Source organism: Peromyscus maniculatus, chromosome X, assembly GCF_049852395.1.
Source record: "Peromyscus maniculatus bairdii isolate BWxNUB_F1_BW_parent chromosome X, HU_Pman_BW_mat_3.1, whole genome shotgun sequence".
NCBI lineage: Eukaryota > Metazoa > Chordata > Mammalia > Rodentia > Cricetidae > Peromyscus > Peromyscus maniculatus.
This window is the reverse complement of record NC_134875.1, coordinates 93,404,772-93,427,260: the sequence shown is the minus strand read 5'-3', so window position 1 is coordinate 93,427,260 and position 22,489 is coordinate 93,404,772. Positions and strand designations below refer to the sequence as shown.

The following is a 22,489-nucleotide window of genomic DNA, read 5'->3' as shown; positions in this document are numbered from 1 at the left end:
ATGAATGAAAATTGCATCTGTTTTCCAAGTTTAGGGAATTTGACTTTTCCACATGCCTTGCTCAATGAATTTCAACAAGATTGCTCTCATAAGAAAACACCATTGTCTTTATTCCTTTTTACTTTACCTTAAGTCAAAAAGAGGAAATCCAATCTTACTGGTAAAACTGCAGATACTGGCTCAAAATTTCTAAAATTGGAGGCTGGAATATTATATTACTGTTCTAACACTTTCACATCGACTTCTAAAGAGAATGTATTTGATATAGATTTGTACAATATCAGTAAATAAACACAAAGTCTAATTCATAAACATTTGACTTTTATTGACTTTTGTTTTACAAACCAGGGGAAATATTTAATTACATTTATTGCATTTAACTTTACCAAACCACATAATGAATGCAATTAAAGGAAACTAGACTTAACTGTGTTCTAATCCCCTGCTATTCCCAGTGTCCTGACCTACTAACTCTAAGATTATTTCATATTTTCAAGAAAAGCTTTTTTTCATGCTTTGTGTCCTTATCTCAATGACAGGAAAACTTTAAGGGTCAACGGGGACAGTGGGATTTGCTGGTAATTTTACTGAGGGATCTTCACTAGTTTGGTCAGTGGCATCAGAGTCATCTTCATCTCTGGCTTCTGTTTGTCCTTGGTCATCTTTCAAAGCCTCTTCGTAAATGGCAGCCATGGCACTAGGTGTTGTTTGGTTTATCTTGGCCAAATATTCCAGGACTTTCATCTTGCTTGTTTCAGCATAGGCTTGGGGACCCCACAGGAACTCATAGCGTGGAGGAACACTGCCGGCCACCTGCCTGTACTCCAGGTAATTCAGCTTCACCAAATAATTGGTCAGGAGCTTCCGGGGCTCACCAAAGATGCGGTGCTTCTTTCCTGGATAGATTCGCTTCTTCTTCAGGACTTTCCAGATGTCTTCTTCACTGGCACAATTGCCCCTAATGAGGATAATACCTAAGACACACATCACAAAAGCAGTCTTGGGAAAGCCTTTGCCAGGACGAATCCTCCCATTGTTGGGGAGCTTCAGCTTGCTGATGAGGTTGTATGAGGGCTTACTGGAGTTGACTTCCCTCACTTCCACTGCAAAGGCATCTTCGAGCTTCTGAGAGGCTTTCCTGAAGATCTCAGGGAAGTCGTCTTCATACTTCTTGGTGAGAAGCTTCAGCATATCTTCCTTAGTAGTAAGCTGCTTCACATTGAAGTTGTGGAGCAGGTGCTGTAAGAGCACTATTACCTTTCTTGCTACCATTTCTTGGTGAGGACGGATGGTGCAGGGCTGGTCCTCAACGGGGGATTCCTTTTCCTGGAATTCATCACTTTCCCCACAGGAATTCTCACGTGATTCAGAGGAAGAAATACTCAGAGTGCTTGAGGCAGATGGTGTTGCTTCCTGAGGAGCCTCGGGAGTGCTGGAAGACTCAGCCTCAGGCTGGCTCTGGGAAGCAGCAGAGGAGTTTTCTGCTGCCTCTTGTGGTTCCTCTGCTATTTCCTGAACACTTCCACAAGCCTGAGCCTCACCTCGGGCCTGGTGGCGTTTCTTCCGGGCATGGCGCTTATTCTTATGACCACGAGGCATGATGACTCTTGGCTAGGGACAACAGCAAGATGTGTGGGCAGGATGCTGGTGATGCAGACACCTGCCAAGGGAAGAATGAAATTATGTGAGCCCTTTTTCCAGGGGAATCCACCCTTTGTTTATTTATCTAACATAACCTCTGTATGTTTCCATGAGAGCACCGATTTTAGGAACCTACTGGCCTTCTGTTCTCAACTGCCTGTTCCCTAAGGAAGAAGCAGATTAAGTCTAGGCTTACAGCCTGTCATTCCTGCCTCTGCTGAGCTTGGCTGAATACAGCAGGCTGCCACTCATGCCTTCTAGCTTCTTAGAGTTGTTGGGGCCTTTTCAGTTTCCACTGAGAATCTTCAAGCAAGTTCTTGGAAATCCTGAACCTCTCTCCTCTACCACTTGCCAAATGTCTCCCTGTGATGTACTCTGTTGTGTGTGTTTTCCTCAGACATGACTTAAACTTCCTTGTAGAAATAGTTAGGCCATGTCCTCTGACCAAAATCCTTACCACTATTTTAGCTACAGCCTCATAGCATGGGAGTAAATGGGGGCCTGAACCAATACTACTGCAGAGAAAATCTAGGCTCTTAGCAGGGGAGAAGTACTCTGATTCCTCCCATGGAGTCCTTATCTGATTTCTGACCATACTCAGAGGACTTACCTGGCTAAAGGACCCTCCATTCACCCTAAGAATCTCATTACTCTTAAGACTCTTCTGATAGTAGTTAACACCATAGCCCTGCATATACCTCAAAGGATTGATGATAGGGGCAGGCTGTGAATCTCCTGAGTGTATTGGGATGGGGAGTTCCCTTAGAACACATTCTTAATTCCTTACAAAACATGGTGTTGCTTCTTTGGCCAATATGAGGATCTTTTCCCCTCATGTCGATAGCCTCAGTTCTCTAATTCTGTAGGAACAGAGGGCATATATCTGTGGGACACCCATGCTTGGCCTTTGTGACTATCTCCACCTGTGTTTTTCTGCATTTTCTATTGTCAGCATGGGCTTCTTTCCTCTACTAAAATGTGGCCCACATTTTTATTGACTGTGACATTTTTTGAAGCCATAAATGCATACATGAGTGTGTATTTCAATTGTCCCATTCTTCCCTGGGCTTCTCTAAATTGTTAGGGGTATCTTTTTCCTCTGGGGTGTTCCCCTACTGCAAACAAGGACCAGCTTCCTCAGGTGTGATGTGATTCCTTCTCTGAAAGTAATAGAGACTGAGAACCAGGGTTTGTGTGGCACAGGAGGGACAGCTATGATTTACACTGCACAGAGACAGATTAAAATGGTGGTCACAGACTATAGTTCTTGTCTAGGGTTGAAGCCCCCTTGCAGGAGGCCATGGGAGTATAAAGCAGATGACAACAAGTGTTTGACAGGTCCACTCACCAGCCCCACCTGATGAGGAGCCCCATCTTTCAATGCTGTGGATTCATTGACTGTAAAAGCCTGGCTGTTTCTGTCTGAAATTTTTCTCATGTGCCACTTCATTTCTTCCCTAATAACAGTTATGGGTATTTTCCCTACTGCTTATGTGTTTATCTCGTAAAAAATAAATTAGCTATGCATGGTCAGAAAGTCTGTTTAAGCTGTGTAATTCTGATCAATAAAAACAGTACTGGAATATTTTTCATAACTGACACAGGAAAGTAATAATTTTCTCATTCACAAAAGACAGCTAAGTTTAGATTTCAGGACAAATTCAAAACAGACTAACTGCCCTTGCTGAGAGCACACAAACATAAATTCCATTTGTTTTAATTGCTAAATCAAGATCAGAACTGAATCAACATTGGTCTACATAACCCCCTGCAATAATTCTCTTTCTGCATGTACTCCAACCATTCAAGGTTTAGCCAACTACTGTTATTGTTAAGTCCTGAATTTCAATCTCATTCTATGTCTGGGAACACTAACCATTCAGGCTACATGCTTGGCCAAGTGTTACCCACTAGCCAGTCAGTGCAACCTTCCTAGCCTGAGAAAAACTATGTGACTTATATGTTATGAGAATGGGTCAGACCCTGAAAATGTAACATATAATTTTGCAGAGTTTGGCCATGAGAGGAAGAAAGAGGAATGAGGCAATGTGTGAACATGTATGTGGGTATGCAGAGGGAGCTGAGGAAAGCGAATGAAACTAGGCAGGAGAGTGAGAACAAGAGAGACTTTCAAAAAGAGAAATACATATATATATATAGATAAATTATATATATATATATATATATATATATATATATATATATATAGAGAGAGAGAGAGAGAGAGAGAGAGAGAGAGAAGAGATATAAATATATGGAGTCAGATTTTCCTTTTATGTTTGGTTTTTATTAAGAAATATTTTATTTATTTTATATAGCAATCAAAGATCCCCCTCTTCCCTTCTCCCACCCCTCCAGCCACCCCCTCCCAACACAACCCCAATCATTCCTACAAGAAGGTAAGGCCTCCTGTGGGAAGGTATATTAAGTTGAGGCATGTCTAAGCCCCCGCCGCCCCGACTCAAGGCTGTGCCAGGTGTCCCACCATAGGTATTGGGCTCCAGAAAGCCAGCTCATGCACCAGGGACAGATTCTGACAATATTGCTAGGGGGCCTCTTAAGCAGATCAAGCTATACAACTGGGAGACAGATTTTCAGAGGAAGAGATTTTTTTAAGACGAAGTAAAAGAAAAAGTTACCATCAGAAAGCATATATGTTTCCTTATTTTCCCCCTCAGATAAAGTCTAACCCTCAAGTGGATAAGAATTTTTCCTAAGCCCTCACCAAATTCATGGATTTTTTTTGTATAACCTGGATGCAGTCTTGGAGCTGGCTCTCTTAAAGACTGCCTTACCTCCTGAGCTTGCCTCCCTCCACAGGAACATGCTGATTGCTGTCCTCCCTGTCCCTGTCTTGTTTGGACTCCAGTCACCATGAAAACATGTATGCATGTAGCACTACACACACAGACACACACACACACACACACACACAGACACAGACAGACACACACAGACACACACACATACACACACACACACACACACTACCACCACCACCAACAACAACAACACTGCCACCTACTCCACCACCACAACCACCACCAACAATTAAAGAAAAAGAGACTAGTAATTTAAAGGTGAGCAAGGTAGGTACATGGTTTGGAAAGAGGAAAAGGAAGTGGGGAAAAGATGGAATCCATGATATTTAAATAGCAATAAATAAAATTATTTTAAAAATATCAACATAAAAATGGTGGTAACTGAGGTAAAGGTAGATGTCTTCTGCAATGGCTAAAATAGAGAACAAGCTCGATTATTTGAGATGGAGGTGCTCCTCTGAGTTGGGCCAAAGCTGTTAAAAGGGGAAGAGTTTCCTACGGGACTGGGATACTTCTTTATGGTTAGGAGAGAATGTCACTCAGGACATACTTTGTGGGACTTGGCTATTTTTTGAGATGGGACAAGACTGAAATAAAGGGTTTCCAGTAGGGTGAGAATGGTGTTAACCACTTTGGTTAGTATAGAGACCAAGAACAATGATTTGGGTGTTGTGGGTTTTTTGTTTTTTGTTTGTTTTTGTTTTTTCCAGGTTTTTTGAATAAGGATTTCTCTGTGTAGCTTTGGAGCCTGTACTGGAAGATGCTCTGTAGGCCAGAATGGCCTTGTACTCATGAAGATCTGCCTAACTCTGACTGGGAGTTCTGGTACTAAATCCCCCTGCTTCTGCTCCCAACTAATGGGATTAAATCCCACTGCATTATTCTCCAGAGTGCTGGAATTAAATGTCCTTCTCACTCCTAGTGCTGGGATTAAATTCCCTTACCTCTAACTCCCAGTGCTAGGATTAAATCCCCTGTGTCTGCCTCCCAGTTCTGGGATTAAATCCCCATGCAACAGCCTCCCAAGTGCTGTAATTAAATCCCCCTGCCTCTGCCTCCCAGTTCTGGGATTAAATCCCCCTGCTTCAGCCTCCCCAGTGCTGGAATTAAATTTCCCTGCATCTGCCTACCAGTAATGGGACTAAAACCCCCTGCCTCTGCCTCCCAAGTGCTAAGATTAAATACCCCTGCATCTGCCTACCAGTAATGGGATTAAAACCCCCTGCCTCTGTCCCCAACTGATGGATTAAATCCCCCTGCATTAGTCTCCCAAGGGCTTGAATTAAACCCCACGTCCTTTCCTTCTGAGTGCTCTTATTAAATTCCCTTGCCTCTTACTCCCAGTGCTGGGAAGAAATTTTCCTGCCTCTGCCCCCTCCCCAGAGCTGGGATTAAATCCCCCTACCTCAGCCTCCCAGTGCTGGGATTAAATCCCCCTGCATTAGTCTACCAAGTGCTGAAATTAAATCCACCGGCTGGCTCTGCCTCCAGTGCTGGAATTAAATTTCCCTGGGCTGCCTCCCAGTTCTGTGAATAAAACCCCCTATCTCTGCCTCGAAAGTACTAGGATTAATTCCCCCCACATCTGCCTACCAGTAATGGGATTAAATCCCTCTGCCTCTGTCCCCAAGTGATGGATTAAATTCCCCTGCATTAGTCTCCCAAGGGATTGAATTAAATCCAGCTTCCTCTCCTCCCAGGGCTCTGATTAAATTCCTTGCCTCTAACTCCCAGTGCTGGGAAGAAATTTTCCTGCCTCCACCCCCCCCCCCAGTGCTGGGATTAAATCCCCCTGCATCTGCCTCCCAGTGCTGTGATTAAATCCCCCTGCATCGCCTCCCAAGTGCTCAAATTAAATCACCCGGGTCTGCTTCCGAGTGCTGAAATTAAATTTCACTGGGCTGCCTCCCAGTGCTGTGAAAAAAACCCCTGCTTCTGCCTCAAAATACTAGGATTAATTCCCCCCACAACTGCCACCCAGTACTGGGATCAAATCCCTCTGTTTCTGCCCCGGAGTGACAGGATTAAACCACAATGGCTCAGCCTCTCAGTGCTCAGATTAAAGACCCCTGAATCTTCCGCCAAGTGCTGGGATTAAATAACCCTATTGCAGGCTCTGACTGTTGGAATTAAAACCACCTGTCTCTCCCTTCCAGTACTGAGATGAGATCCCGCTGCCTCTGCCTCCTAGTGCAGGGATTAAATCCCCCTGCCTGTGCCCCAAAGTGATAGGATTTAATTCCCCTGCCTCTGCCTCCCAGTGCGGGGAATATATCACCCTGCATCAGCCTCCAAAGTGGTGAAAATAAATACTCTGTCCTCTGTCTCTGACTGCTGGAATTAAATCCTCGAGCTTCTACCTCCCAGTGCTTGGATTAAATCTCCCTGCCTCTGCCTACCAGCCATGGGATTAAATCCCTCTATGCCTCGATCCCAGTGTTGGGATTAAATCCCACTACATTAGCCTCCCCAGGTGCCAGAATTAAATGCCCCTTCCTCTGCCTCCCAGTGCTGGGATTAAATCCTGCTGCCTCTGTCCCCAAGGGATGGGATTAAATCCCCCTGCCACTGTCCTGAGTGATAGGATTAAATCTCCCTGCTTCTGCCCCAAGTGATGGCATTAAATCCCCCAGCATCAACCTCCCAAGTGTTGGAATTAAAACCCCCTGCCTCTTCTTCCCAGTGCTGAGATTAAATCCTCCTGCTTCTGTCTCTGAGTACTGTGATTATTTACCTCTGACTATCCCTCTCAGTGCTGGGATTAAATTCCCCTGCATCAGCCTTCAGAAACCGAGTGGTAGAATTTAATGCCCCTTCTTCTCCCTCCCAGTGCTGCGATTAAATTCCCTTGACTATGCCCCCCAGTGCTGGGACTAAATGCCCTGGCTCTGTCCCCGAGTGATGGGATTGAATCCTCCTGCATCAACCTCTCAGAGGTGGAATTAAATCCCCCTTCATTTCCACCACAGCAATGGGTTTTAATTCCCTTGCCTGTGCCTCCCCGAACTTTGCTTAAATCCACCTGGCCTCTGCCCCAAGTGACTGGATTTAATCCAACTGCCTCTGCCTCAAATGCTGGCATTAAATCTGCCTGCCTCTAACTCCCAAGTGCTGGAAGTAAATCCTCTGGCTTTGGCTTCCACATACTGGAATCAAATTTCCCTGTCACCTCCTCGAAATTGCTACGATTAAATCCCCCTGGATCTTCCTCCCAGTACTAGGATTAAATCGCCCTACCTCTGCCTCCAAGTGCTGAGATTAAATCCCCCTGCTTCTGCCCACAAGTGACAGGATTAAATCCCCCTGAATGAGACTCCCAAGGGCTAGAATTAAATCCCCATTCCTCTCCCTCCCAGTGCTCAGATTAAATTCCCTTGCCTCTAACTGCCAGTGCTGGGAATGATTTTCTTGCCTCTGCTTCCCAGTGCTGGGATTAAGTCCCCCTGCATCAGCCCCCAAAGTGCTGGAATTAAATTCACCTGCTTCCTCCAAGTACTTGAATTAAATTTCCCTGCCTCTGCCTCCTAGTGTTGGGACTAAAATATCCTGACTATGCCTCCCAAGTGATAGTATTAAGTCCCCCTGCATCTGCCTTCCAGGTGCTAGGATTAAATCTGCCTGCCTCTGTTCCTGAGTGCTGGGATTAATTTCCCCTGCCTCTGCCCCCAATTGATAGGATTAAATCCCCCTGAAGCAGCCGACCAAGTGCTGAAATTAAATCCTCCAGCTCTGCTTCTAAGTGCTGAAATTCAATTTCTCTGTGTCTGCTTCCCAGACCTGGGACTAAAATCCCCTGCCTCTGACTCCCAAGTGCAAGGATTAATTCCCTCTGCATCTGGCAACCAGGACTGGGATAAAATCCCCTGCATCTGCCGGGAGTGACAGGATTAATCACCAATGCCTCTGCCTCTCAGTGCTGGGGTTAAAGACCCCTGACTCTGCCCCCAAATGATGGATTAAATCCCACTGCATTAGTCTCCCAAGTGCTGGAATTAAATCCCGCTTCCTCTCCCTCCCACAACTCAGATTAAATTCCCTTGCCTCTAACTCCCAGTGCTGTGATTAAATTTCCTGCCAGTGCCCCCAGTGCTTGGATTAAATTCCTCTGCCTCTGCCTCACAGTGCTGGGACTAAAAACCCCTGCCTCTGCCTCCCAGTGCTGGGATTATATCACCCTGCATCAGCCTCCCAAGTGCTGAAAATAAATTCTCTGTCCTCTGCCTCTGACTGCTGGAATTAAATCCCCGAGCTTCTGCCTCCCAGTTCTGGCATTAAATCTCCCTGCTTCTGCCTACCAGACATGGAACTAAATCCCTCTGTGCCTCGTTCCCAGTGTTGGGATTAAATCCCACTACATTAGCCTCCCCAGCATCCAGAATTAAATGCCCCTTCCTCTGCTTCCCAGTGCTGGGATTATTTCCTTTGCCTCTGCCTCCTATTGCTGGGATTAAATCCCCCTGCCTCTGTCCCCAAGTGATAGTATTAAATCGCCCTGCATCAGCCTACTGATAATGAATGCTTGAATTTAATGCCCCTTTTTCTCCCTCCCAGTGCATTTATTAAATTCGTGGCCTCTGCCTCCCAGTGCTGGGATTAAATCCGACTGCATCAGCCTCCCATGTGCTGAAATTAAAGCCACCTGCTTCTCCTTCCAAGTGCTGGAATTAAATTTCCCTGCCTCTTCCTCCCAGTGCTGGGAACTAAAATACCCTATGTCTCCCAAGTGCAAGGATTAATTCCCTCTGCATCTGCCAACCAGACTGGGATAAAATCCCCTGCATCTGCTGGAGTGACAGGATTAAACCACAATGCCTCGGCCTCTCAGTGCTGGGGTTAAAGTCCCCTGACTCTGGCCCCAAATGATGGATTAAATCCCACTGCATTAGTCTCACAAGTGCTGGAATTAAATTCTGCTTCCTCTCCCTCCCACTGCTCGGATAAAATTCCCTTGCTCTAACTCCCAGTGTTGGGATTAAATTTCCTGCCTCTGCCCCCAGTGCTTGGATTAAATTCCCCAGCCTCTGCCTCACAGTGCTGGGACTAAAAACCCCTGCCTCTGCCTCCCAGTGCAGGAATTATATCACCCTGCATCAGCCTCCCAAGTGCTGAAAACAAATCCTCTGTGCTCTGTCTCTGACTGCTGGAATTAAATCCCCGAGCTTCTGCCTCCCAGTGCTGGCATTAAATCTCCCTGCTTCTGCCTACCAGCCATGGGATTAAATCCCTCTGTGCCTCAATCCCAGTGTTCAGATTAAATCCCACTGCATTAGCCTCCCCAGGTGCCAGAATTAAATGACCCTTCCTCTGCCTCCCAGTGCAGGGATTAATTCTCTTGCCTCTGCCTCCCAAGGCTTGGATTGAATCGCCTGCCTCTGTCCCTGAGTGATGGGATTAGATCCCCCTGCCTCTGTCCATGAGTGATGGGATAAAATATGCCTGCATTAGCCTCCCAAGTGCTTAATTTAAATCCTATGTTCTGCCTCCAAGCGCTTGAATTAAATTTCCCTGCTAGTGCTTTGTCTAAAATCCCCTACCTCTGCCTCACAAGTGCAAGGATTAATTCCCTCTGCATCTGCCAACCAGGACTGGAATAAAATACCCTGCATCTGCCCGGAGTGACAGGATTAAACCACAATGCCTCTGCCTCTCAGTGCTGGGGTTAAAGACCCCTGACTCTGCCCCCAAGTGTTGGATTAAATCCTACAGCATTAGTCTTCCAAGTTCTGGAATTAAATCCTGCATCATCTGCCTCCCACTGCTCAGAGTAAATTCCATTGCCTCTAACTCCCAGTGCTGGGATTAAATTTCCTGCCTCTGCCCCCAGTGATGGATTAAATTCCCCAGCCTCTGCCTCACAGTGCTGGGACTAAAAACCCCTGCCCCTGCCGCCAAGGGCTGGGATCATATCACCCTGCATCAGCCTTCCAAGTGCTGAAAATAAACCTCTGTCCTCTGCCTCTGACTGCTAGAATTAAATCCCCAAGCTTCTGCCTCCCAGTGCTGGCAATAAATCTCCCTGCTTCTTCCTACCAGACATGGGATTAAATTCCTCTGTGCCTCAATCCCAGTGTTCAGATTAAATCCCACTGCATTAGCCTCCCCAGGTACCAGAATTAAATGCCCCTTCCTCTGCCAACCAGTACTTTGATTATTTCACTTGCCTCTGCCTCCCAAGGATTGGATTGAATCCCCTGCCTCTGTACCTAAGTGATGGGATTACATCCCCCTGCCTCTGTTCCTGAGTGATGGGATTAATTCCCCCTGCATCAGCCTCCCAAGTGCTTAATTTAAATCCTATGTTGTGTCTCCAAGTGCTTGAATTAAATTTCCCTGCTAGTGCTAGGATTAAACTCCCCTACCTCTGCCTCCCAATTGCTAGGATTAATTCCCTCTGCATCTGCCACCCAGGACCTCAATAAAATCCCCTACATCTGCCGGAGTCACAGGATTAAACCACAATGCTTCTGCCTCACAATGCTGGAATTAAATCCACCTGCCTCTGTCTCCCAGTGTTGGGATTAAATCAAACTGCATCTCCCTCCCAGTACTTGGATTATAATTCCCTGTATGAGCCTACTGGGTGCTAGAATTAAATGCCCCTTCCTCTGACTCAGAGGGCTGGGATTATTACCCTTGCCTCTGCCTCCCAGTGCTGGGATTATATGCCCCTGCCTCTGCCTCACAGTGCTGGGACTAAAAACCCCTGACTCTGCCTCCCAGTGCTGGGATTTTATCACCCTGCATCAGCCTCCCAAGTGCTGAAAATAAATCCTCTGTCCTCTGTCTCTGACTGCTGGAATTAAATCCCCGAGCTTCTGCCTCCCAGTGCTTGCATTAAATCTCCCTGCTTCTGCCTACCAGCCATGGGATTAAATCCCTCTGTGCCTCAATCCCAGTGTTCAGATTAAATCCAACTGCATTAGCTTCCCCAGGGACCAGAATTAAATGCCCCTTCATCTGCCTCCAAGTGCTGGGATTATTTTCTTTGCCTCTGCCTCCAAGTACCATGATTAAATCCCCCTGACTCTGGCGCCAAGTGATTGGATTAAATCCCCCTGCATCAGCGTACTGATACTGAATGCTTGAATTTAATGCCACTTTTTCTCCCTCCCAGTGCATTTATTAAATTCCCTGGCCTCTGCCTCCCAGTGCTGGGATTAAATCCCCCTGCATCACCCTCCAAAGTGCTGAAAATAAATCCACCTGCTTCCTCTTCCCACTGCATTAGCCTCCCCAGGTACCAGAATTAAATACCCCTTCCTCTGCCAACCAGTACTGGGATTATTTCCCTTGCCTCTGCCTCCCAAGGCTTGGATTGAATATCCTGCCTCTGTACCTAAGTGATGGGATTACATCCCCCTGCCTCTGTCCCTGAGTGATGGGATTAATTCCTCCTGCATCATCCTCCCAAGTGCTTAATTTAAATCCTATGTTGTGCCTCCAATCGCTTGAAGTAAATTTCCCTGCTAGTGCTAGAACTAAATTCCCCTACCTCTGCCTCCCAAGATCTATTAATTTCCTCTGCATCTGCCACCTAGGACTGGGATAAAATCCTCCCAGTACTGGGATTATTTCCCCCTGTATCAGCCTACTGAGTGCAAGAATTTAATGCCCCTTCCTCTGCCTCCCAGTGCTGGGATAATTTCCTTTGCCTCTGTCTCCCAGTGCTATGATTAAATCCACATGCCTCTGCCTCACAGTGCTGGGATTTTATCACCCTGCATCAGCCTCCCAAGTGCTGAAAATAAATCCTCTGTCCTCTGCCTCTGACTGCTGGAATTAAATCTCCCAGATTCTGCCTCCCAGTGCTGGCATTAAATCTCCCTGCTTCTGCCTACCAGACATGGGAATAAATCCCGCTGTGCCTCAATCCCAGTGTTCAGATTAAATCCCACAGCATTAGCCTCCCCAGGGGCCAGAATTAAATGCCTCTGACTGCTAGAATTAAATCCCCGAGGTTCTGCCTCCCAATGCTTGCATTAAATCTCCCTGTTCAGATTAAATCCCACTGCATTAGCCTCCCCAGGTTCCAGAATTTAATGCCCCTTCCTCAGCCAACCAGTACTGGGATTATTTCCCTTGCCTCTGCCTCCCAAGGCTTGGATTGAATATCCTGCCTCTGTACCTAAGTGATGGGATTACATCCCCCTGCCTCTGTCCCTGAGTGATGGGATTAATTCCCCCTGCATCAGCCTCCCAAGTGCTTAATTTAAATCCTATGTTCTGCCTCCAAGCGCTTGAATTAAATTTCCCTGCTAGTGATAGGACTAAAATCCCCTACCTCTGCCTCCCAAGTTCTAGGATTAATTCCCTCTCCATCTGCCACCCAGGACTGGGATATAATCCCCTATATCTGCCGGAGTCACAGGATTAAACCACAATGCTTCTGCCTCACAATGTTGGAATTAAATCCACCTGCATGTTTCGCCCAGTGTTGGGATTAAATCACCTGCATCTCCCTCGAAGTACTTGGATTATATCCCCCTGTATCAGCCTACTGGGTGCTAGAATTACATGCCCCTTCCTCTGCCTCAGAGGGCTGGGATTATTTCCTTTCCCTCTGCCCCCCAGTCCTGGGATTAAATCCCCCTGCTTCTGTCCCCAAGTGATGGGATTCAATCCCCCTGCATCAGCCTACTGATACCGAATGATTGATTTTAAGGCACCTTCTTCTCCCTCCCAGTGCATTTATTAAATTCCCTGGCCTCTGCCTCCCAGTGCTGGGATTAAATCCCCCTGTATCACCCTCCCAAGTGCTGGAATTAAATCCACCTGCTTCTCCTTCCAAGTGCTGGAATTAAATTTCCCTGCCTCTTCCTCCCAGTGCTGGGAACTAAAATACCCTGACTATGTCTCCAAAGTGCAAGGATTAATTCCCTCTGCATCTGCCACCCAGGACTGGGATGAAATCCTCTGCATCTGCCTGGAGTGACAGGATTAAAGAACAATGCCTCTGCCTCTCAGTGCTGGGGTTAAAGACCCCTGACTCTGCCCCCAAATGATTAATTAAAACCCACTGCATTAGTCTCCCAAGTACTGGAATTAAATCCTGCTTCCTCTCCCTCCCACTGCTCGGATTAAATTCCCTTGTCTCTAGCTCCCAGTGCTGGTATTAAATTTCCTGCCTCTGCCACCAGTGCTTGAATTAAATTCCCCTGCCTGTACCTCACAGTGTTGGGACTAAAATCCCCTGACTCTGCCTTCCAGTGCTGGGATTATATTGCCCTGCATCAGCCTCCCAAGTGCTGAAAATAAATCCTCTGTTCTCTGCCTCTGACTGCTGGAGTTAAATCCCTGAACTTCTGCCTCCCAGTGCTTGCATTAAATCTCCCTGCCTCTGTCTCTTAGTGCTGGGATTAATTTCCCCTGTCTCTGTCCCCCAACTAATGGGATTTAATCCCACTGCCTCTGCCCTGGATTGATGAGATTAAACCACAAGATTCTCCCTCTCAGTGCTGGGGTTAAAGACCCCTGACTCTGCTCCCAAATGATGGAATTAAATCCCCATGCATTAGTCTCTCAAGTGCTGGAATTACATCCTGCTTCCTCTCCCTCCCAGTGCTCAGATTAAATTCCCTTGCCTCTAACTCCCAGTGCTGGGATTATATCCCTCTGCATCAGACTCCTGATACCTAATGCTTGAATATAATGCCCCTTCTTCTCCCTCCCAATGCATTTATTAAATTCCTTGTCCTCTGCCTTCCAGTGCTGGGATTAAATCCCCCTGCATCAACCTCCCAAGTGCTGGAATTAAATCCACCTGCTTCTTCTTCCAAGTGATGGAATTAAATTTCCTTGCCTCTGCCTCCCAGGGCTGGGACTAAAATACCCTGACTATGCCTCCCAAGTGCTAGGATTAATTCCCTCTGCATGTGCCCCCCAGGTGCTAGGATTAAATCAGCCTGCCTCTGTCCCTATGTGCTTGGATTATTTTCTCCTGCCTCTGCCCCCAACTGATGGGATTAAATCCCCCTGTATCAGCCTCCCAAGCGCTTAAATTAAATCCTCTGTTCTGCCTCCAAGTGATTGATTTAATTTTCCCTGTGTCTGTCTCCCAGTGCTGGGACTAAAATCCCCTGCCCCTGCCTCCGAATTGCTAGGATTAATGCCTTCTGCATCTGCCACTCAGTACTGGGATTAAATCCCCCTACCTCTGCCCTGGAATGACGGGATTAAACTACAATGCCTCTGCTTCTCAGTGCTAGGGTTTTAGACCCCTGACTCTGCCCCTAACTGATGGATTAAATTTCCCTGCATTAGTCTCTCAATTGCTGGAATTAAATACGACTTCCTCTCCCTCACAGTGCTCAGATTAAATTCCCTTGCCTCTAACTTCCAGTGCTGGGTATAAATTTCCTGCCTCTACCCCCGAGTGCTGGGATTAAATCCCCCTCCCTCTGTCTCCCAGTGCTGGGTTTAAATCCCCCTGTATCAGTCTCCCAAGTGCTGAAATTAAATTCCCTTTGTCTGCCTCCAAGTGCTGGAACTAAAACCCTCAGCCTCTGACTCGAAAGTACTAGAATTAATTCACCCCTGCATCTGCCACTCAGTGCTGGGATTAAATCCCCCTGCTTCAGACCCAGAGTGACAGGATTAATCCACAATGCCTCTGCTCTCAGTGCTGGGATTAAAGACCCCTGACTCTTCCCCCTAGTGCTGGGTTTAAATACCTTTGCACCAGGCTAGGACTGTTGGAATTAAAACCCCCTGCCTCTGCCTCCCAGTGCTGGGAAAAAATCCACCTGCCTCTGCCTACCTGTGCTAGGATTAAATCCTCTTGCCTCTACCCCAAAGTGATAGAATTTAATTCCCCTGCCTCTGCCTCCCAGTGCAGGGATTATGTCACACTGCCTCAGCCTCCCAAGTGCTGAAAATAAATCCTCTGTCCTCTGCCTCTAACTGCTGGAATTAAATCTCTGAGCTTCTGCCTCCCAGTGCTGGCATTAAATCTCCCTGCCTCTTCCTACCAGCTATGGGATTAAATCCCTCTGTGCCTCAATCCCAGTGTTAGGATTAAATCCCACTGCATTAGCCTCCCCAGGTACCAGAATTAAATGCCCCTTCCTCTGCCACCCGGTACTTGGATTATTTCCCTTGCCTCTGCCTCCCTGTGCTGGGGTTAAATCCCCCTGCCTCTGTCCCCAAGTAATGGGATTAAATCTCCCTGCTTCTACTCCCAAGTGATGGGATTAAGTCCCCCTGCATCAGACTCCCAAGTGTTGGAATTAAAACCCCCTGCTTCTTCCTCCCAGTCATCGATTAAATCCTCCTGCCTCTGCCTCTAAATGTTGTAATTATTTACCTCTGGCTCCTCATCTCAGTGCTGGGATTAAATCCCGCTGCATCAGCCTACCAAAACCGAGTGCTAGAATTTAATGCCCCTTCTTCTCCATCCCAGTGCTGGCATTAAATTCCATTGACTCTCCCCCCCCCCCAGTGCTAGGTCTAAATGTTCCTGGCTCTGTCCCCAAGTGATGGGATTAAATCCCCCTGCCTTTGTCCCTGAGTGTTAAGATTAAATCTCCCTGCTTCTGCCCCCAAGTGATGGGAATGTATCCTCCTGCATGAGCCTCTCAGAGGTGGAAATAAATCCCCCTTCATATCCACCACAGTGCTGGGACTCAATTTTCCTGTTTCTGCCTCCCAATTGCTAGGATTAAATCTCCTTGCTTCTGCCTCCCAAGTGCTAGGACTAAATCCCCCTTGGTCTTCCTCCCAGTACTGGGATTAAATCCCCCTGCTCCTGTCTCCCAGTGCTGGAATTAATTCCCCCTTCATCTCCCTCCCAGAGCTAGGATTAAATTTTCTTGCCTCTGCATCCCAGTGTTAGGATTAAATCCCCCTGCCTCTGCACCCAAGTGACTGGATTTAATCCAACTTCTTCTGCCTCCCAATTGCTAGGATTAAATCCCCTTGCGACTTCCTTGAAGTGCTGGAATTAAATTCTCATGTCTGCTTCCATATGCTGGGATTAAATCCCCTGACTCTCCCTCCCAGTGCTGGGATTAATTCCCCCATGCACCAGCTTCCCGAATGTTGGAATTAAATTGTCCTGCCTCTGCCTCCCAGTGCTGGGATTAAATTCTCCTGCCTTTGCCTCCCAGTGCTGGGATTAAATCCCCTGCACCAGCCTCCCAAGTGCTGGAATTAAATCCAACTGCTTCTTCTTCCAAGTGCTGGAATTAAATTTCCCTGCCTCTTCCTGCCAGTGCTGGGAACTAAAATATCCTGACTATGTTTCCAAAGTGCAAGGTTTAATCCTCTCTGCATTTGCCACCCAGGACTGGGATAAAAACCCCTGCATCTGCTTGGAGTGACAGGATTAAACCACAATGCCTCTGACTCTCAGTGCTGGGGTTAAGACCCCTGACTCTGCCACCAACTGATGGTTTAAATCCCACTGCATTAGTCTACCAAGGGCTGGAATTAAATCCCGCTTCCTCTCCCTCACACTGATCTGATTAAATACCCTTGCCTCTAACTCCCAGTGCTGGGATTATATTTCGAGTCTCTCCCCCAGTGCTTGGATTAAATTCCCCTCCTCTGCCTCTTAGTGCTGGGACTAAATATCCCTGCCTCTGCCTCCCTGGTCTGAGATTATATCACCCTGTATCAACCTCCCAAGTGCTGAAAATAAATCCTCTGTCCTCTGACTCTGACTGCTGGAATTAAATCCCAGATCTTCTGCCTCCCAGTGCTTGTATTAAATCTCCCTGCTTCTGCTTCCCAGTGCTGGTATTTAATCTCCCTGCATCTGCCTACCAGCCATGGGATTAAATCCCACTGTGCCTCAATCCCAGTTTTCAGATTAAATCCCACTGCATTAGCATCCCCAGGTGCCAGAATTAAATGCCCCTTCCTCTGCCTTCCAGTGCTGGGATTATTTCCCTTGCCTCTGCCTCCCAAGATTTGGATTGAATCCCCTGCCTCTGTACCTAACTGATAGGATTACATCCCCCTGTCTCAGTCCCTGAGTGATGGGATTAAATCCCCCTGCATTAGCCTCCCAAGTGCTTAATTTAAATCCTATGTTCTGCCTCCAAGCGCTTGAATTAAATTTCCCTGCTAGTGGTAGACTAAAATCCCCTACCACTGCCTCCCAAGTCCTAGGATTAATTCCCTCTGCATCTGCCACCAAGGACTGGGTTAAAATCCCCTACATCTGCCGGAGTCACAGGATTAAACCACAATGCTTCTGCCTCACAATGCTGGAATTAAATCCACCTGCCTCTGTCTCCCAGTGTTGGGATTAAATCAACCTGCATATCCCTCCCTGTACTTGGATTATATCCCCCTGTATCAGCCGACTGGGTGCTAGAATTAAATGCCCCTTCCTCTGCATCAGACGGCTGGAATTATTTCCTTTACTTCTGCCCCCCACTCCTGGGATTAAATCCCCCTGCTTCTGTCCCCAAGTGATGGGATTAAATCCCCCTGCATCAGCCTACTGATACCAAATGCTTGAATTTAATGCCCCCTTTTCTCCCTCCCAGTGCATTTATTAAATTCCCTGGCCTCTGCCTCCCAGTGCTGGGATTAAATCCCCCTGCATCAGCCTCCCAAATGTTGGAATTAAATTCTCCTGCCTCTGCCTCCTAGTGCTGGGATTAATTCCCACTACATCCTCCCCCAAGCGACAGGATTAAATGCCCCTGCCTCTGCCTCCCAGTGATGCGAGTAAAGGCCTGCCCCACCGCAACCGCCATGGCCACGGCCAGCCTCGTGGTCTTTCGAAATGGCGGCGACTGGTAGAAGGGCCGAGTTAAATTCCCCTGCCTCTGCCTCCCAGTGCTGGGATTAATTCCCCCTGCACCAGCTTCCCGAATGTTGGAATTAAATTCTCCTGCCTCTGCCTCCCAGTGCTGGGATTAAATCCCCCTTCATCTCCCTCCCAGAGCTAGGATTAAATTCCCTTGCCTCTGCATCCCAGTGTTAGGATTAAATCCCCCTGCCTCTGCACCCAAGTGACTGATTTAATCCACCTTTTTCTGCCTCCCAATGCTAGGATTAAGTCCCCTTGTGTCTCCCTTGAAGTGCTGGGATTAAATTCTGCTGTCTGCTTCCATATGCTGGGATTAAATGCCCCTGCCTCTGCCTCCCAGTGCTGGGATTAATTCCCCCTGCACCAGCTTCCCGAATGTTGGAATTAAATTCTCCTGCCTCTGCCTCCCAGTGCTGGGATTAAATCCCCCTGCCTCTGCCCCCAAGCGACAGGATTAAATGCCCCTGCCTCTGCCCCCAAGCGACAGGATTAAATGCCCCTGCCTCTGCCCCCAAGCGACAGGATTAAATGCCCCTGCCTCTGCCCCCAAGCGACAGGATTAAATGCCCCTGCCTCTGCCTCCCAGTGATGCGAGTAAAGGCCTGCCCCACCGCAACCGCCACGGCCACGGCCAGCCTCGTGGTCTTTCGAAATGGCGGCGACCGGTAGAAAAGCCGAGAAGTGGGGGGGAGGGGGGCAGATGGCCGGCGGGGAGGAGGTGGCGGTGAGGGGGCGGGAAGCTGTCCGGATGGAGGTGAAGAGCTTTATTCTGAGATGATGGACCACCTCTGGCAACAAGGGGCCCACGGGCCGGGCGGGGAGCGGGTCCTCGGCTTCGACGCCGGGCTTTAGGTAAACCGGGGGCGGTTGGTGCGAAGCCGAGTCTCAAGGACAGAGTCCGAGACCAAAGGCACGGGTTCAAGAGCAGGGAATTCGACTCTGAGATGCCTTTCTCAACCTTCTCACCTGGAACCACACAGACTGGGGCTTGTCTCCTGGTCCTGTTGAGCCGGCGGCCGCGGACAGCGCTCCTTACGCCTCCCGGTCTCGGTCTCGAACTGTGGAGAAGGAAATCACGCCCTCGCGGAGGGAAGAACCCCCGAGACGCTGCCGGAAGCCCCGCCTCTCTGGCGCCCCCTCTGGCGTGGGGGGTGTACTTCTCGGTCTCAGAGACAGTGGCCAGGGAAGACTCGAGCGCTCTTGCTGGGTTGCTTCTGCAACTCCACCTTCCTGGGTGTCTGCCTCCCAAATCCAACTTCCAGAAGTCACCCTCTCCGAGCGAACTCTCTTTAAACCTCAGGATTAAGCACGCAGAAAGGAAGTTTCTGCACAATTTCTTTTTCATATGTCTGTAATTATCCCGATCTCTGCCATGGTTCCCGTCTCTTTTAAATTTCACGGCAGAAGTCGTATCTGTAAATATTCACGAGTAATAACCCCCTTCAAACACCGGGAAAAGCAGGGGTGTGTCTTCGGAGTGTTGGGAGAAGATAAAGTTGAACATCAGGTAGAAGACTTAGAATAGGAGGAAGTAACTTCAAGAGAAAATATGTATTCCATCTCTTTATTATGCAGACTCAAGTTTTCAAGGTATTTGATTAGTACAGGAAGGAGACTAAGCCATGTGAGTTTGTAGATCCCAATCGGTTGAAGTTACACTTTACATAGAGATATTTATATTCTTACCAGTTTCCCCCTTTATTAATCAAACCCTCTATTTATGTTCATATTCTTTTTACTCTGGCAGTGGATTCAATCCAGTATTTTGAGCATAAAATCTCTTTTCAAATCATCTAGGATAAAATTTTGTGTTATTATGGGGGGGAGTGTATTTCTTGTGTTTTTTTTAAATTCTAGTTTTTGGTTTGTTTTTTAAAGAGAGACAGAAAGAGACAGAGAAAAGAGAGAGAGAGAGGGAGAGAGAGAGAGAGAGAGAGAGAGAGAGAGAGAGAGAGAGAGAGAGAGAGAGCGAGCCTATTACTAGGCTGAGGAAATAGTTATAGTTTGCATTTCATTTATTTATGCAGTTATAAAACTTCCACATATGAGATCTATCCCATCACCTTGAGATTATCTCTATGAACTTCTACAACTAATGGAATGATTTAAAAATACAAGAAAGTCGTCAGGCTGCTGTGGTACATGCCTTTAATCCCAGCACTCAGCAGGCTGAGCCAGGCAGATCTCTGTGAGTTCGAGGCCAAGCCTGGTCTACAGAGCGAGATCCAGGACAAGCACCAAAAATACACAGAGAAACTGTCCAAAAAAAAATAGATGAATGTCAATAAAAAGATGTCAAGTTCAAAAATAAAAGGTAGTGAAGAAAAAATTAATGCTTAAAACCACAAAAGGTCAGTTTTACTGTGGGAAGAGTAGAATCGCACATGCTAGATGGATCAACAGTCTGTACTTGCTCCAATATTTCATACCTTAAGAATCTTGAGAATGTTTTAAATTTATTTGAATATATATTTATATTATATTTTTATTTATTATTTATTTATTTATTATATATTTATATTATATATATATATATATAGTGTGTGTGTGTGTGTATGTGCATGCTTGTATGTATGCATGTTCACCACCTCTGTGTGTGTTGTGCTGCTAGAGGCATCAGATCTCCTGGAACAGGAGTTACAGAAGGTTGTAAACTACCTTGTGGGTGTTAAAAATTGAATCCAGGGCTTCTGAAAAAAAATAGTCACTGTTTTTTTTTTAATCTGTTTTAAAAATTTAATTTTCTTTTTTTCGTTATTTTATTTTATTTTTCATAATTTGATTTAATATTACATATCAGCCACAGATTCCCCTGTCCTCCCTCCCCTCCTTCCCCCAGTCAATCCCCCATTCCCATCACCTCCAGGGCAAGGACTCCCCTGGGGATTCAGCTACACCTGGAAGATTCAGTCCAGGCAGGTTCAGTCCCCTCCTCCCAGGCTGAGCAAAGTGTCCCTGCATAGGCCCCAGGTTTCAAACAGCCAGCTCATGCACTAAGGACAGGTCCTCTTCCCACTGCCTGGATGCCTCCCAAACAGATCAAGCCAATCAACTGTCTCACTTATCCAGGGGTCCTGATCCAGTTGGGGGCTCCTCAGCTATTGGTTCATAGTTCAAGTGTTTCCATTCGTTTGGCTATTTGTCCCTGTGCTTTTTCCAACCTTGGTCTCAACAATTCTCGCTCATACAGTGCTCTTAACTGCTGACCCATCTCTCCAGTTCTGAACCTTGAGAATTGTGTTGGTTATTTATCATACAATTGAGACTATTAAACTTTGTTATGGACTCAGTATTCATGGCTTTTTTCCAAACTTCATATGTGGTACTTTATTTTTTCTTTTGTGTGTGTGTGTGTGTGTGTGTGTGTGTGTGTGTGTGTGTGTGAGAGAGAGAGAGAGAGAGAGAGAGAGAGAGAGAGAGAGATACAGGGGTATAGCATCCAGGAACATGTGAAAAACAGGAAAACACAGTGTCACTGAATAACTTCCCTAGCGTTTTGCTTTTTTTGTATTTCTAGATAGCATCAGGTTAAATTGCTCAGGTTGATAATTGATAGTGAAGTCATTTTGTAGCTTAGATAGGCTTTGAACTTGCATTCCTTAACTTAAATTACAGAGCACCACTACAGCTCATAAGTTGAAAAATAACTGCTAATGTAACAGTAGAAGTGACCAGGGCCTTAGGGAGCTGATTTTTTTTGTTTGTTCATTTACTTACATTTGAAACAGGGTCTCACTGTATATCCTTGGATTGCCTGGAACTGACTATATAGACCAGGCTGGCCATGAACTCAAAGAAATCCACCTGCCTTTGCCTTCTGAGTGTTAGAATTAAAGCTATGTGACACTACTCTTGGCAATAATTATATTTAGATTGAATAATGAGCATAGAAACTTTATAAATTATGACCTTCATATGAAAAGACCACAAGTATTGTGTCCCAATCTACACCATCTGGACATGAAGCAAGCAAGAAAGTGTGTGAAGGGGTGAGGGGCACACCAGGTACCCAACTGGCCAGCTATTTGATCTTGGACTTTCTGTACTCCAGGATATAAATTAATAAATATTTTGTTGTTGTTTTTTTTGTTTTTGTTTTATTTATTAATTTTTATTTCTATTTGCTTTATATATATAAAATTTTACAATACCATTCAGTTCTACATATCAGCCACAGGTTCCACTATTCTCCCCCCTCCCACCCCCCTCCCCTTACCCCCAGCCTACCCTCCATTCCCACCTCCTCCAAGACAAGTCCTCCCCC

The 22,489-nt window shown here is 46.6% G+C and overlaps 1 protein-coding gene across 1 annotated transcript; it reads right to left on the bottom strand.

Annotated features, from left to right (window-relative positions):
• Positions 1-301: 301 nt before the first annotated feature.
• LOC102924010 (melanoma-associated antigen B5-like) lies at positions 302-19,329 on the bottom strand. The gene is made up of 2 exons (XM_076561678.1): positions 19,192-19,329; positions 302-1,660 (listed from the first exon to the last, which is right to left on the bottom strand). Exon 2 carries the CDS (start codon positions 1,597-1,599, stop codon positions 547-549), a length of 1,053 nt encoding a protein of 350 aa, XP_076417793.1. The 5' UTR covers positions 1,600-1,660; positions 19,192-19,329; the 3' UTR covers positions 302-546.
• Positions 19,330-22,489: the final 3,160 nt, after the last annotated feature.

Coding starts and splice junctions, on each gene's coding strand:
- LOC102924010 (XM_076561678.1), bottom strand. CDS start 1,599: ATGCCTCGTGGTCATAAGAATAAGCGCCATGCCCGGAAGAAACGCCAC.